This window comes from Macaca fascicularis, chromosome 1 (genome assembly GCF_037993035.2).
Source record: "Macaca fascicularis isolate 582-1 chromosome 1, T2T-MFA8v1.1".
Taxonomy (NCBI): Eukaryota; Metazoa; Chordata; class Mammalia; order Primates; family Cercopithecidae; genus Macaca; species Macaca fascicularis.
Genome location: NC_088375.1, coordinates 197,146,331 through 197,163,003, shown reverse-complemented (window position 1 = coordinate 197,163,003; position 16,673 = coordinate 197,146,331). Strand labels below are relative to the sequence as shown.

At 48.7% G+C, this 16,673-nt stretch overlaps 1 protein-coding gene across 9 annotated transcripts in view; it reads right to left on the bottom strand.

Moving 5' to 3' along the window:
- Positions 1-7,007, bottom strand: part of EPHA10 (EPH receptor A10) — a 50,681-nt gene extending 43,674 nt beyond the window's left edge. For all 9 annotated transcript variants that reach the window (XR_012422367.1, XR_012422373.1, XR_012422374.1 and 6 more), the window contains exons 1-3: positions 6,848-7,007; positions 4,675-4,739; positions 3,289-3,967 (exon numbers count right to left, since the gene is read on the bottom strand). Coding sequence is in view for 4 of the 9 variants with exons in the window: in XM_045374153.2 (XP_045230088.2) it covers positions 3,289-3,967; positions 4,675-4,739; positions 6,848-6,953 (850 nt within the window). In the remaining 5 variants the exon portion in view is untranslated. The remainder of the gene's footprint in view (positions 1-3,288; positions 3,968-4,674; positions 4,740-6,847) is intronic.
- Between the last annotated feature and the right edge of the window lie 9,666 nt (positions 7,008-16,673).

Genomic DNA, 16,673 nt, shown 5'->3' with positions numbered 1-16,673 from the left:
TCTCTCTGTCCATCACTCAGCTGCAATTGCTCTCACCAAGGCCACCAACTGGGCACTTTCTAACCCTCAACTTACCTGACTGCTTCCCAACTCTGTAGGCCATTCCTTCCTGGACACCTCTATCTCTCTTGGCTATCATAATATCACACTGTCCTGGTTCTCCTCCATACTCTGACCACTCCCTCTTAGCCTTTTTAATGGGCTCTGTATTTTCTACCTGTCCTTAATATTGCTATTCTATGAATCTTCATTGTTGGCCCTCTTGGCTTCTTACCCCACACATTCTGCCTGGTCTGTCCCAACCACACCCACAGCTTCAAGTACTGTCTCTCTCTTGCTGAGCTCCAGACCCACTTTCTAGCTACCTCCACTGGAATGCACCATGGACATCATAAATATGATGTGTCTATCCGTGTCCTGTGTTCTGTACCCCAGTGAATTATCCCTCTGTCCATTCAATCCCCAGTAGCATGTAAGTCAAAGTGGACTCCTTTCTCCTCCTGTAACACATGGTCACTAAGTGCTGTGGCTGCTAACTCATGATCCCATCTATCCTCATCTCTCAATGATCTCTGCTACTATCTTAGTTCAGCCCTTGTGCTCTTTCTCCTGCACTATTGCACCATCTTCCTTCTTCATCTTCTGGCTCCCAATCATTCCCTCTTCAATCCTTTCTTTGCAATTGCAGCTTGAGTGATATTTTGAAAATACAAATCTGAGCATGTCAGATCCCTGCTTCAAATCCTCCCCGTTGGCCTAAAGCATAAAGTCTAAGCTCTTTATCCCAACATTCAAGGCCCTTCACGATTTCCCCCTGCTCCTCTCATCCCCAACAGTTCACTCCCATACCCCCACATGCCCTCTGCTCTAACCACATTTAGTTACATAGGCCCAGGCATGCTGTGTTCCTTCCTGCCTCCATGCTTCTGCATGCAATTGCTAAGCTTAGAATGCTCTAGGCTGCCTGGGAAAAAGGACCTTCTCACCTTCCCTGGGAAGTCTTCTCTGGGAAGCCTTCTCCATGCTTAGAATTAGGTTCTCCCTTCCATGCTTCCTTAGCTCTCTGTTTATGTATCACACCCTGTAGTAGCCACTTTTTCACCCAATGCATTTTCACTGAACACCTACCATATGGCTTATCCTGTTATGGATGCTGGGGCTGCTGACACTAGGAAGGCCCAGTGCCTGAGCTCAAGAAGTTCCTAAACTAGTGTGTGGTCCTTGTAGTCCCACCTACTCAGGAGGCTGAGGCAGAAGGAATGCTTGAACCCAAAAACTCAAGGCTGTAATGCACTATGATCATGCCTATGAATAGCTGCTACACTCAAGCCCAGGCAACATAGACAGACCCCCATCTCTAAAAAAATAAAAGAAGGTCTTAATCTAGTGATGAAAACACACATAAGTAGATCACTGCATACCATGGGGTAAGTACAGAAATAGTTTTCAGTGAATACTGGAGAGTACAGAGGTGGATCCTAACTATATCTGGGGAGCTCAGGAAGGTTCATGCCTCCCAGTCTTTCACTAAATTACAATTTCTGCAGAGAGGAGATGGTGGCATTCATCTATATACATATAATAAGCCCTCAATAAATGCAGCTGGCACATCCTCAATTCATATTGGATGGATGATTGAACAAAGGGATGAGAGCAAATTTAGTCACTTCCTCCCGTCTTCCCACCACTCTGTGTATCCCTCTGTTATAGCATATATTTACCCTCTTGTGATTTTTAAATTTTTGCGTCTCTCCATCTAGACTGTGAACTTCTTGAGAGCTGGGACTATGTCTGACTCATTTCTGTTGCCCTGGCACCCAGAAAAGGACATGGTTTAGAAAAAGCATACCTTGATCTTTCTATATTAAGTATACACATTCATAACCCCATCCTCACCCTCTGGGTCCAAAGCCACAGGCAGGAGAGAGAATGAGAGGTCTGTTCCTAATGCCCCCACCAGCCTAAGAACCCAGCAAAACCCTCAACATGAAGGATTTCCCCCAGGGAGCACACTGATTGTAGTTCAGAGAGTGGGATGTGATCTTAGTAACCATCTAGTGCAACCTCCCAATCCCTCTCTCCAGCATAAAAATCCCCCCGCCAGTCTCTAACTCCAAGTATGTGGTCCGTGACTGGGATATTCCTCTCTGTATGCTACCAATCCCACTAGTCTGAAGCTTGGGCTGTTGTAGAGTTCTTCCTTATGCACAGGGGAGACCGCATGGTGTCATACAAAGAATGTGAGAGTTGGGCAAGCCTGAATTCAAGTCCTAGCTCCCCATTTCCTAACTTTGCAAGTGAGGTACTAATCCCTCTGAGGCTCTGTTTCTTCATCTGTGAAATAGAGATAAGAATGACTTCCTTGGCCAGGCGCCGTGGCTCACGCCTGTAATTCCAGCACTTTGGGAGGCCGAGACGGGCAGATCACGAGGTCAGGAGATCGAGACCATTCTGGCTAACACGATGAAACCCCGTCTCTACTAAAAAATACAAAAAAAATTAGCCGGGCGTGGTGGCGGGCGCCTGTAGTCCCAGCTACTCCGGAAGCTGAGGCAGGAGAATGGCATGAACCCGGGAGGCGGAGCTTGCAGTGAGCTGAGATCGCGCCACTGCACTCCAGCCTGGGCGACAGAGCAAGACTCCGTCTCAAAAAAAAAAAAAAAAAAAAGAATAACTTCTTTTAGGCTGGGCGAGGTGGCTCATGCCTGTAATCCCTGCACTCTGGGAGGCCTAGGTAGGTGGATCACTTGAGGTCAGGAGTTTGAGACCAGCCTGGCCAACATGGTGAAACCCGGTCTCTACTAAAAATACAAAAATTAGCTGGGCATGGTGATATATGCCTGTAATCCCAGCTACTCAGGAGGCTGAGGCAGGAGAATCGCTTGAACCCAGGAGGTGGAAGTTGCAGTTAGCCGAGATCAGGCCAGTGCACTCCAGCCTGGGTGACAGAGCAAGAGAGACTCAGTATCAAAAAAAAAAAAAAAAAAAAAAAAAGACTTCCTTTATTGCCATGAAAATAAACGAGAAGGCCTGTGTGAGGTGCCTAAGATATAGGTCCCTAATGCCTCCTTAGCTAGTCAATTTCACCTCCTAGTACGTTCACTCATTGGCCCTGACTGGACCCACTGGAAACTCCACAAACTTCAGGGCTTTCCTTGCGCTCCAGAGTCCAAGGCTTCTCACTGCATCCCGACCCCACCCCCGCCTCTCCTCATCTAGGGCACACTCTCTCTCAATTGCCACCTACGCTCTACACTCCCACCCCACGGCCCCCAACCAGCTGGATACCTTCGCAGATGTCACCACGCTCCTGGAATCCCGCGCTGCAGCTGCAGCGGCCCACAGGCACCAGCCACTCGCCGTCAGCGCCGCAGTGCATGCGTGGGGGGCTGCCAGGCTCACCTTCCGAGTGCGCCACGCACGTTCCGGCCACTTCCACCAGTGTGGAGAAGGCGCTCTCGGCTGCGGTGGCTGGGAACGCAGCCAGGCCCCGCACAGTGGCACGGCACTGCTTGTAGTAGACGCGTACGGAGACAAGCGCCACGCATGCGCCCACGTCCTGAAAGGCCAGGTGGAAACCCCGCCGGCTGAGTGGGCCGATCTCGCGCACCTCTGTGTTCAGCTTCATCTTGCGCTCACCCAGGTCGCCCTGCGTGAAACTCTCGTCCGCCGCGATCGTGTCGATTTTGCGGGGCCGGCTGCCGCCTAGGCGGGGACGCCCGCGGCCCAGGTCGGCCTCAGTTTCCAGGTAGTAGACGTTGAAGGTCTCCTTGCAGGTGCCTGCGGCGCCAGGGATGCTGCTGCAGTCACGGAGTGTGAATTGCAGCTCCACGAAGATGCGCTGCCCGCGGCCGCGGCTGATCCAGCCAGTCTGCAGCCAGTTGTCTTGGTTGGGCTCCAGCACATTGCACACTTGGTATGTGCGGATGGGACGGTCGTGTTCATCCACACCACTGATCTCCTCCCACTGGGGACAAGAATAAAGGGGTGGGCAGCCCAGAGCCAACGTGCTTCCAGGAGGTGGAGCGCTAGCAGTGACTCCTGACTTCTCTCTCACCACCATGCACACCCCGGAAATTCCCCGGAAATTGTAAGATGCAGCGCTGGGAGAAACTTTGGAAACAAATGATCCCAATCCTTATTTTTATAGATGGGGAAACTAAGGCCCCAGAGAGACAGCGATTTGACCAGGTATGCACATCAAGTTAGTGGTGGAGCTAGGAATGGTGTCTGTAGTCTCCTGACTCTCCGACCAGTGCCCTTTGCACTCCACCAGGCTGCTGTTACAGCCCACATCATCCCACCCCTACCCCAAGTCTACAAGCCTCTTTTAGGACTCCCAGTCTTGCTTGCTCTGTCAATCAATCAACAACATTTCTTGGAGGATCTACTACTATGTGCAAGCCACTGTCCTGTATTAGCTCCATCTGGATGCCAGGTTTCTGTTCCTAGACAGCCAGTTCTGTCCTCACTTATTCACTTTTTTTTTTGGACTGTCTTACTGCCTGAAGACTCAATGTTTTCTAATAGGCAACTCTGGCTTGAAGCCAGGGCTGCTGGAGACCACACACTCTGAGGAGCACTTTTGTCTGACGTAAACATGAGGAGCTGAGGAGACTGTGTCCTGGACCACCAGAGGATCCCTGGGACAGGGAGGGACACCTGTGCACTTACCCCATTACTCGGCAGTGCAGTCCAGCCCAGCTCGGCCTGGGAGGCTTTGGAATCCAGAAGGATGACTAAGGAGAGGGGAAGACAGAAATGTCAGAAATCGAGGTCAGTTTAGCAAGAGAGTGGAATCCTTTGGTGAAGTCCCTGTAAATTTGCTGAGAGAATGCAAAATGTGACAAATGATATGGACAAGTTTTTCCTACTTCATAAATCCCCAGGAGGGGGTGTGAATAGCTCAAATCCAGAGAGAGGTAGCCACAGTCAGTAGGGAAGGAGCCTGTATTCAATTCCTGGGGCTACTGTAACAGATTACCACAAACACAGTGGCTTAAAACAACATATTGTTTTTCTGTTACAGTTCTGGAGGTCAGAAGCCCAAAGCCACTTTCACTGGTCTAGAGTCAAGGTGTCAGCAGGACTGTTTTCTTTTGGAGGCTCTGAGGGGAGAATTCATGTCCTTACCATCTTCAGTGTCTGGTGGCCGCCTGTAGTCCCTGGCTTGTGGTCTCCTCCTCCATCTTCAAATCATATCACTTTAATCTCTGCCTCAGTCATCACACTGCCTTCTCCTCTGACTCTGACTCCTCCTGCACCCCTCATACAAGGACGATTGTGATTATTGGGCCCCTCCAAATAGTCTAAAACAATCTCTCCATCTCAAAAGATCATTAATCACATATGCAAAGTCCTTTTTGTCACTGAAGGTAACATTCACAGGTTCTAGGGATTAGGATATTGACATATTGGGGGTGGGGGTCATTATTCAGCCTTCTACAGGGTCCATGGCAAATACTCTAAGGTTGGCTCTCAGATTGGGGTGGGAGTCAGTGACTCTCCCCAGCCTTCTTAGATTCCCAAAGTTATAACTAAGTGTCAATTAGAAAGATAGAGAAAGTGAGTAGTGAATGTATCTGGGGATTCCTGTATATACCCCCCAATCCACTCCCACTCAGGGGTTTTTCTGAGGTCGGTGGTCCCCAGGCATGAAGACTTGAACATTTTTAGTCTGACTCCCTGGGCCTCTGAGAAAACAATGTAGAGAGATACTGCTAACAACTGGAGAAATAAAATCTCTCTTCTCCTCAGCCAGCCCTTTTCCCAGGGGCTGTCACTTCCACTGCTTTTGAAAGAATGTCAGGGGTCCTTTTATGTATACATCTATGACCCTTCCTACCAGAGAAGCTTGGAGTCCCTTTATTCCCCCAGGAGGCATTGGATCAGCAGCCTGCAACCGCTCAGCATGGATCACAGAAACTGGTTTGGACAGCAGAGCCCGCAGACCAGAGACAGGAGGCCAGGACATCCCGCAGTCTTGGAAGATTACCCTCTGGAGCTTAAGCCAGGGGGTGGGCCACCAAGGTGAGGGCCTCTCCAGAGGCATCAGCGACTGTGGGCAGGACCGCCGACAGCTTTCCGAGATCCGCGCAACTGACAGCACATCGGAATTGCACACTGGAAGGCATCAGCCATCCAGGGCCCCGACCAACCCCGCGGTCAACGCCTCAGATTCCAGCTCCTCCGGATTCTGCACCTGGATATGACGCCTCTGGATTCAACTGAGCGTATAGCTCCCCCAAATGCACAATCAGCGGCAAGACGCGGGCTCCAGTATCGCCGACAGCCTCAAACCCGGCAACGCCGAGCGCGCCCCGTAGACTACGCTCAGAATTCAGCACTGCGGACAGTTCCATGATCTGCACTTCGGGCAGCGCCCGGACCCAGCCCCCCTCGACCAGCATTCCACCTCATGCTGGCCACACTGTGGTCTCCTAGCCCCTGTGGTCCGGGCTCCGTCCGGTCTTTCCATATTCCGAGCTCACCTCCGCATCTCCCTGTCTCCACTCTTCATCTCCCCGCCCCCGCACCTCCCACCTCCAATCACTCAGCTTGTCCGTCTCACCGGCGGCCGCTGGACCTCTGCCTCTGGCTCCCGCGGTTCCTGGTCTCTTTCTTCCCCAACCTCCCGGGTCTCCAGCCCCCAAGCTCCTCAGCGCCCCTCTCTTCGCTATTGCTTGGCCACATTTTTCTCTGTCTCTCCAGTTCTTTGCTGCCTGCTTGCTTCAAGCCCCAGTACAGACTCTAGTCTCTCCAATGACTCCTTCCCGCAGAACCCCCGTCCCCAACCCCCTATCTTTTGGCATGCCAGGCTCCGAGCAAAGCCCACCAGTCTTCTCACCTTCCTCGGCGGTCCCAGGCCGCCAGGGTCCCAAAAGCAGCACGAGACAGAGCGGCATCCGGCAGAGGAACAGGCGCAGCGGGTGTGGACCGGCGCCGGTCTCCATGGTCCGCAGACCGAGCTGTCAGTGCGGCGGCGGCTCAAGCCGCGCCAGCCTAGCACCGCTGAGCAGTGCCCCCAGACCCCAGCGCCAGCTGGGGGCGGGGTCTCGCCGCTCGCCATCATCCATGGGGACCAATCACTAGGCACCGCCGCGGGATGCCCACCAATCCCCGCCAGCAGAGGGTGGGAAGGTGGAGTTTCATAGGCCAGGGGCGGAACACCCAACTGGTGGGGAAAGGAAGGGGTCCCGCAGATCCCCAAACCGTGGGGGGTGGGGCAGCCGTGGGAGCTGGCGGGGCTTCTGAGCGAGGGGGATGAGCTGGCGTCGGTGGCCCAGAGCGCTAAACCTTAGCTCCTCATTCCTGAGAAGTAGGCAGGCAACGTGGGCTTGGCTTAAAGAGGGGCGACCCTCGGGGAGGCAGCGACACTTGCAGCCTCTGAGCTAGTCTGGAAGCTCCCTTGTTCCCAGGACTTGGGGGGTTTGAAGCTTTATGTCCTGACCCCAAGCTCTGGGGAGCTCTTCTATCTCCCTGCCCTAGGTCTGTTCCTGTGTCTGAGGCTCCTGGTGTCTCCTGGCTCATCCCTCCCCTTTCTCTTCCCGCCCTCATCACATACATACACACACACACACACACACACACACACACACACACACACACACACACACAGCGGCAGGAAGGAGGGGCCGAACCCGAACCCGGGAGCTGCTCGGGAAAGGAGAGCAAAGTGAGGGACGGGGTCCCGCCCTACCAGCGCGCTGCCGAGGCTGGAAAACCATGTGGACGCTGGGATGGGGGCGGTGGTGGTTTTGCATGAACGATCTGTTCCTCAGGTTCTTGCTCCTGCTGTCAAGACACAAGCAGCACACCTCACAACCACCCCTGTCCTCAGTCTGCTCAGAGTCGGGGGTTCGCCTCTTTGATCACCCCACTCCGCCCACCCCAGGGGACTAGTGAACAGCACAGCCGCCAGGAATTGGAGATTCCTGCGAGAGAGGCGGAGCAATCCTGGAAGAGTTCAGCCGGCACTGAAGAAGCCGCAAGAAAACGTGGAACACGACCTCTGTCTAGTGAAGGTCATTTTTGTGCAAGCTGAGGGTTTAACACTTTGGTGGTGGGAAGGGCTGGGGCCCTCCAGGACGAGGGAGGCGGCTACTGAGCGCCACCATCTGGGCTGAACTTGAGGGGAGAAAGCTCCACCCACCTCGTGGCTTTTCCTAGCTCTTTTCTTGGGGCACCCACCCCCTCTCTATTTGGAAGCGAACATAGCCTAAGAAGCCTCGAGAGTGAATGTGAATCCTGTGACTACTTGGCCCCTGCGGTCTGAGTGTCTGTGCTTTTGCATATATGTATCCCTCACCCCTCCACCCAGCCCTCACTGGGCGCCATGCTCTGTGCTGCAGATGCCTGGTGAACCACTCTGTCTCTGCCACAGTCCATACCTCTTTGAATACCGAGTGTAAGGAGGATTCCTGGCATCGTAGATCGCTGGCCATTTACAACCTGCTTTCATGTGCCATTTCTGCGTGTGTTCGTGTGTATGTGTGTGAGTAAATGCACACGTGCTCACTCAGACATACTTGCTGGACAGTAGCAATAGGAGAAGTAGGTGGGAGGAATTGGTCTTCTTTACCTGCAGAAAGAAAAGTCATCAGGAGAGGCTGTGGCTTGGACACTACGGGAGACAAGCTCGCTGAGGAAGCAGAAGGAGGTGTGGCATCCCTCCAGTCCTTGGATGCAGGTGGAACCTCTAAAACCAGACCTACCTGAGGAAGGGTTCTCACACTGCCACCCCCTTTCCATCTTCATTCTCCTCACGCTCGATTTCTCCCCTCCCCCTCTCTCCAGCTCTGGGAGATGGTATTTTTAGAAGCTGCTTAGAGACCCGGGACTCCTTTCATTTCAAAATGAGTCCTCACTCCACCATCCCTCACTCCTCTTTAGAACCAGGTGCCATCCCCTTAGCAGGCTCTAAGGCACTAGTCAGGGTTTCTTACTGAAGCTCCAGGGACTTCAACCCAGAGGTTCTGACCCTAGGTGCTAAAACAAAATACAGACTTCCTCTGAACCTGAGAAGGACCTTTCAGAAACCAAGCAGATGGGGGAAATTACCCGGGGAAATCTACATAGGATGCTCTGGCAAACATCTGACTGTTGGAGTCTGGTTTCTACCCTCTTCCACCATACACACCTTCAGGCATCTGGGGTGAATTTCCAGACGGAGACCCTAGGAATAGGTGGAAAGAAGAGGACGAAAAGTCGTGAAATAATCCTTCCCTTTCTTCCTCTGAGCAATTCATTTATAATAAAACCAGAATGGAGAAGCCCCAGTGAATGCAGATATATGCAAATCAGCTGGATCTTAATAAGAGTTGCTCTAAGGCGGACCCCACTCTATCAGGAAGCTGCAGAACAGACAGCTCAGTAAAATTCCGGAGGGCCTTAGAAAGAAACCAACCCATTGTTTATCGGGACATTTAAGTGCTGGGGGCCAGTTAACTAATGGCTAGAGTTAGGTTCCTCCCAGGAATAGCAGTGGAGACTGGTGAAATTGGGGGGTGGGGGCAGGGGGTGGTATCTGTCCCTGGCGTTGAACCCTCAGCCCTCCAGCCAGCTTTGGGCTTTCTATCCATGGTGCTGAATCCAACAGGGTCTGGACACGCAGCTGGACCTGGGACTTCTCTGCTGCCATGTTCTGATCCTTGGCAGGATCATAAAGGGTAAGTAGTTTTGCTTCATAATCTTAAAGATTTTCTCTGCTTAATTTTCAAAATTAGTAAATTAAATGCTTTATATTTCCTTTAGCTAAGAATATACAGTGGTGGCTTCTACTCCTCCAGCCTATAACCAAAATCCGACAATTCATGTCTTCAGGAGATAAACAGCCTTCACTCCCTTGCAGAAGAGTGGAGGGGCCTGGAACCCACCCAGAAACATCTTGTTTTCTCTTTTGCTCCTCTCAGACTTCTACTGAAGTAGGCTGGAAGAGATACTCCTCTCTACTTCTACCTCACTATCTTCTAGGATCGTGGGGGAGGACACTTGATGTGGCTGAGCAACTTAATTAAGCACCCAAAATAATAAAAAGTGACCTTCCAGGGAGCAGATTTAATGTTACCACAACCTCCATCTCCAAGTTACTGAAAGTTACAAATCTAGAGGCTGAAGATTTGGCCTCTTCCTTTTGCACAGATACAGAAAGTATGGTGAGCCTGACTGGACAGAGGTTATCTCCTCTATAAAGAAGTTTAAGATTGTGTCAGAGGAATCAGGGTCAAGTCCCAATCTCAGGAAGAAGGATGGGGAGAGGCAAAGAGCAGTGGGAGCTTTATTGTTCAAAGCGTCATCTTTTTTTTTTTTTTTTTTTTTTTTTTTTTTTTTTTGAGACAGTGTCTCACTCTGTTGCCCAGGCTGGAGTGCAATGGCCCGATCTCGGTTCACTGCAACCTCCACCTCCCAGGTTCAAGCAATTCTCCTGCCTCAGCCTCCCAAGTAGCTGGGACTACAGGTGCACACCACCATACCTGGCTAATTTTGTGGTTTTAGTAGAGACAGGATTTTGCCATGTGGTCCAGGCTGGTCTCAAACTCCTGACCTTAAGTGATCCACCTGCCTCAGCCTCCCAAAGTGCTGGGATTATAAGCGTGAGCCACCACGCCTGGCCTCAATTGTATTTTCTTGGATAAAGGAAGCATAGAGCATTTAATTTACTAATTTTGAAAATTAAGCAGAGAAAACCTTTAAGATTATGAAACACAACTACTTACCCTTTATGAGCCTCCACCTCTTTCTGTGTAAAATAGGAGCAAAAACACCTTTCAGAGTTATTGTGAGGTCAGAATATAATTTTTACATATGGCCTAGCTCTGTGCTTGGCACGTAGCTCTGGTATATATTATTAATCAACTCCATGGTTAATTAAGGTTTAAAAAAAAAAACAGAAGGAAAAAGGAAAAGAAGTCTGGGCATGGTGGTTCACACCTGTAACCCCAGCACTTTGGGAGGCCGAGGTGAGTGGATCATCCGAGGTCAGGAGTTCAAGACCAGTCTGACCAACATAGTGAAACTCCGTCTCTACTAAAAATGCAAAATAGCTGGATGCGGTGGTGTGTGCCTGTAGTCCTAGCTACTCGGGAGGCCGAGGCAGGAGAATTGCTTGAACCTGGGAGGCGGAGGTTGCTGTGAGCCGAGATCATGCCATTGCACTCCAGCCTGGGCAAAAAAGAGAGACACTCCATCTCAAAAAAAAAGAAAAAAAAAAGGAAAAGAAGGGATAAAGGAAGGTTAAGTGGTGAGGTAGGAAGACAGAAAGATATATATATATATATATAATTAGAGAGAGAGAGTCGTAGAGGAAAAGACAGAATGAGAGAGAAAGAAAGAGACAGCTGGTTGAGGTGAATGTGGCTAGAAAGCACAGGAGTCTGAAAGAAATGTGCTTGAAGAGACAGGAATGTCATCAGGGCAGGTTGGCTGGCCAGCTGCCAAGTGGCATCAGAGGTGACATTTACTTTGAATTCATCATGGTCCAGGCTTATGAACTTGACTTTAACAGCATTAAGAGAGAATCTATCTATTGGGGAATGGAAAGTAGATCCTACTAACCCAGCTGCTATCCTGCTATCTGAGCCAGAGAAGCAATGTATTAATTTATGATGAGAAATGGAACTGCCAAGGGGGACAGAATGCTCACAATGGCATGTCCAGCACATTCTTTCCCTGTAGGAAAACATGTCCTGGAAGCCAATTTATGATGTGAAGACAGCTTTGAGAGTGGGAGGGGAGGGAGGTGAATGGTTTAAATATTTGATGGCATCAGGCTCTGATAGCCTTGTTCCTCCAAATCCCCAGAAGGGATAAACCTGCTATTGGCACCTGAGTAACTGTGTAGGGGCCAGGACTGGGACTGGAATGTACAAACATGTGCTTCTCTGACTCTCTCTCTCTCTCTTTCTCCCTAATGCATATATACATACACACACACACAGATACACACACACACACACACACATATACACACAACACACACACATACACAGACATACATATATTTATGTATGTATTAGAGACAAGCACTCTGTTGCCCAAGCTGGAGTGCACTGGTGCGATCATAGCTCACTGCAGCCTCAACCTCCTGGGCTCAAGCAATCCTCCAACCTCCTGGGTAGCTAGGACTACAGGCACGCACCACCATGCTCATAACTCTTTTTATTTTTTCTTTTGTAGAGACAGGGTATCACTATGTTCCCCAGGCTGGTCTCAAAGTCCAGCCTAAAGTGATCCTCCTGCCCCAACCTCCTAAAGCATTGGGATTACACATGTGAACCACCATATCCAGCCTTCTGACTCTATATTTTTATTCTAGCTCTAATTCTGGAAGCAGCCCATTTTTAGATTGCAGTTCTTTTAAATTTAAATCACCAAAGTAATATAAACTAATGAAAATTGTATAGGTAAAAATATCCATCCTTTCCATTCCAGATAGTCCCCCTCCCAAATTTAAATCCTGTTAAAGCCTTATATGTACAATTCCTGATATTTTCTACACACACACACAACTTTACAGAAAATTAATACATCTATTAGTAAACGGTGTTGATTATTTGCCCAATAGCTTTCCCCTTTCATATTTTATATTGCTGCCAGAGTCTCAGTTTTATTTGGATGTTCTTCTACTGTAGCTGTTTGCTAGCGAAAGATGATCCTCTCCCCAAGTTCAGGGATAAGTAAAGATTGCTATTTGCTAATCACTCCCATCCCATTCCATGTAGCGTGTGATTACAACCCTGGCCTTCTGAATCAGAAATTATAGGAAAAGTTTTCACTCCTAATAAACAGAGATGGATGACAGGCAGCATTCCACTTCTTCTCTGGATGTCATGTCTGCATCTGACACCAGGAGCTGCTGCCTGCCATTACAATATCATGAAGGGGGATATCTCAGCAATGGCAGTTAAGATTTTTCAGTTGTGTTTAACAGGAAACCAAATAAAACTGGCTTAAACAAAAATGAGATTTTATTGGTTGATACAATAGGATGGGAGTAGATCTGTGTAGAACAGTAAGATTTTGCATTGGAATTGTGGTAGAGTGCAAAATCACCAAACCTGGAGACTCTAAAAAGGAATGCAATTGAAATCCTAGAACTGAAAAATATAATAGTTGAATTTAGCATAGTAGATGGAACTGATAGCAGGTTAGACACAGCTAATTCTAGGATTAATGATGTGGAATATAGGTTCAGCATAAAAGATCCAGTATGGGAAGAGAGAAAAGAATTGAAAATATAGATAAGAGAGAAAGAGACATATGGGCCATGCCAAAAAGGCCTAACTACATGGAATTAAGAGTCCTAGAAAGAGAAGAAAGAGGAAAAATAGGAAAGAAGTACTATTTGAAAATTTTCCAAAATTGATGAAAGATATCAAGACACATACTCAAGAAGCATTATCAATTCCAAGCAGGATAAATGCAAAAAAAATTACTCCTTTTTTTTTTTTTTTTTTTTTTTTTTGACAGAGTCTCGCTGTATCACCCAGGCTAGAGTGTAGTGGTGTGATCTCAGCTCACTGCAACCTCTGCCTCCTGGGTTCGAGCAATCCTCCTGCCTCAGCCTCCCGAGTGGCTGGGATTACAGGCACGTGTCACCACGCCCAGCTAATTTTTCTATTTTTATTAGAGACAGGGTTTTGCCATGCTGGCCAAGTTGGTCTCAAACTCCTGACCTCAAGTGATCTGCCCACCTCGGCCTCCCAAAGTGCTGAGATTATAAGCATGAGCCACCGTGCTCGACCAAAAACTATATTTAAGCACTTCATAAGAGAAGTGCTGAAAACCAAAGACAAAGAAAAAATATTAAAAGCAATTAGAGAGAGAGACACACATTACCTTCAAAGGAACAACATTAAGACTGACAATGGGCCAGGCGCACTGGCTCACGCCTGTAATCCCAGCCCTTTGGGAGGCGGAGGCGGGCAGATCACGAGGTCAGGAGATTGAGACCGTAGTGAAACCCTGTCTCTACTAAAATTACAAAAAATTAGCCAGGTATGGTGGCACATGCCTATAGTCCCAGTTACTCGGGAGGCTGAGGTAGGACAATGGCGTGAACCCGGGAGGCGGAGTTTGCAGTGAGCCGAGATTGCCACTGCACTCCAGCCTGGGCGACAGAGCGAGACTCCGTCTCAAAAAAAAAAAAAAAAAAAGACTGACAATGGCAGAGTGCGGTGGCTCACGCCTGTAATACCAGCACTTTGGGAGGCCGAGGTGGGTGGATCACCTGAGGTCAGGAGTTCAAGACCAGCCTGGCCAACATGGCAAAACCCCGTCTCTACTAAATATACAAAAATTAGCCAGGCGTGGTGGCACGTGCCTGTAGTCCCAGTTATTCGAGAGGATGAGGCAGGAGGATCATTTGAACCCGGAAAGCGGAAGTTGCAGTGAGCCAAGAGTGCACCACTGCACTCCAGCCTGGTCGATAGAGTAAGACTCTGTCTTAAAAACAAACAAACAAACAAATGAAACAACAACAACAGCCCCCTCCACACACACACACACACACACACACACACACACACAAAACTTCGGCCAGGCATGGTTGCTCATGCCTGTAATCCCAGCACTTTGGAAGGCCAAGGCAGAAGGATCAGTTGAGGCCAGGAGCTCAAGAGCAGCCTAGGCAAGACCCCATCTCTACAAAAAAATACAAAAATTAGCCAGGCATGATGGTGTGCACCTGTAGTCCCAGCTACTCAAGAAGTTGTAGTGGGGGATCACTTGACCCAGCAGGTTGAGGCTACGGTGAGCTAGGATCGCACACTGTACTCCAGCCTGGGCAACAGAGCAAGACTGTCTCAATTTTTTAAAAAAAGGGCTGAGGCCAGGCACAGTGGCTCATGCCTGTCATCTCAACACTTTGGGAGGCTGAGATAGGAGGATCACTTGAGCCTAGCAGTTTGAGACCAGCCTGGGCAACATGGTGAAATCCCATCTCCACTAAAAATGGAAAAATTAGCCAGGCATAGTGGCATGCCCCTGTCATCCTAGCTACTCAGAAGGTTGAGGTGGGAGGAGAATCATTTGAGCCTGGGAGGTCAAGGCTGTAGTGAGCTGTGATCATGCCACTGCATTCCAGACTGGGAGACAGAACAAGATCTGTCTCGAAAATAAAATAAAATAAAGTGAAAAGACTGACAACTGACTCTTTCATATAAATGATAAAATCCAGAAGATGATGGAATGGCATCTTTAAAGTGCTAAAAGAAAGTATCAATCTAAAATGCTATACTCAGTGAAAATATTCTTCAAAAACGAAGGTAAAATAAGTATGTTTTATGACAGTCAAAATTCTTCACAGATCCACACTAAAGGCATACTAAAGGCGATTTTTAAAAAGAAACTCAAGCCGGGCGCAGTGGCTCAAGCCTGTAATCCCAGCACTTTGGGAGGCCGAGACAGGCGGATCACGAGGTCAGGAGATCGAGACCAGCCTGGCTAACACGGTGAAACCCCGTCTCTACTAAAAAAATACAAAAAAAAAAAACTAGCCAGGCGAGGTGGCGGGCGCCTGTAGTCCCAGCTACTCAGGAGGCTGAGGCAAGAGACCTAGGAGGCAAAGCTTGCAGTGAGCTGAGATCCGGCCACTGCACTCCAGCCTGGACAACAGAGCGAGACTCCGTCTCAAAAACAAAAAGAAACTCAAAAAGAATTACGAACATCCAGGAAAAAAATAAGATCAAAAGAAAGTAAATATGTGGGTAAAAATAAATTAACAATAACTGTATAAAGTGATAATGTCATGTGAAGTTCTAAATGCACGTAGAATTAAAACACATCACAAAAATAGCACACAGTGTGGGAGCAGATAAATGGAGTTAAAGTATTTTAAGGTACTTGCATTGTCTATGAAGTGGTAAAAGAATTATTTATGTTAAACTTTAGCAAGTCAAGGATGCATGCTGTAATTACCATGGTAATCATGGAAAAATAGTAACAAAAATGTGTTACTAACAAGCTAATGTAGAAACATTTGGAATAATAAAAATAATCAAAAAATATCTAGAAGAGAGGAAAAAAGGAACATCGAACATGTGGGAGAGATAGAATACAAATACTAGGATATCTTGAAACTCAGATGTATAAATAACTATTTTAAATATAAATGGACTGAATATTCCTTTTATTTATTTATTTCTAGATGGAGTCTTGCTCTGCCGCCCAGGCTAGAGTACAATGGCATGATCTCCACTCACTGCAACCTCCGCCTCCCGAATTCAAGCAATACTGTTTCCTCAGCCTCCTGAGAAGCTGGGATTACAGGCACGCACCACATTGCCCAGCTAATTTTTGTAATTTTTAGTAGAGACAGAGTTTCACCATGTTGTCCAGGCTGGCCTTGAACTCCTGACCTCATCATCTGCCCATCTCAGCCTCCCAAAGTGCTGGGATTACAGGAGTAAGCCACCACACCCAACCCCTAAATATTCCTATTTTAAAACAAAGATTGGGCCGGGTGCCGTAGCTCATGCCTGTAATCCCAGCACTCTGGGAGGCTGACGCAGGAGGGTCACTTGAGCCCAGGAGGTAGAGACCAGCCTGGACAATATGATGAAACCCCATCTCTGCAAAAGAATACAAAAACTAGCTGGGCATGGTGATGCACACCTGTAGCCCCAGCTACTTGAGAGGCTGAGGTAGGAAGATCATTTGAGCCTGGGAAGGTGAGG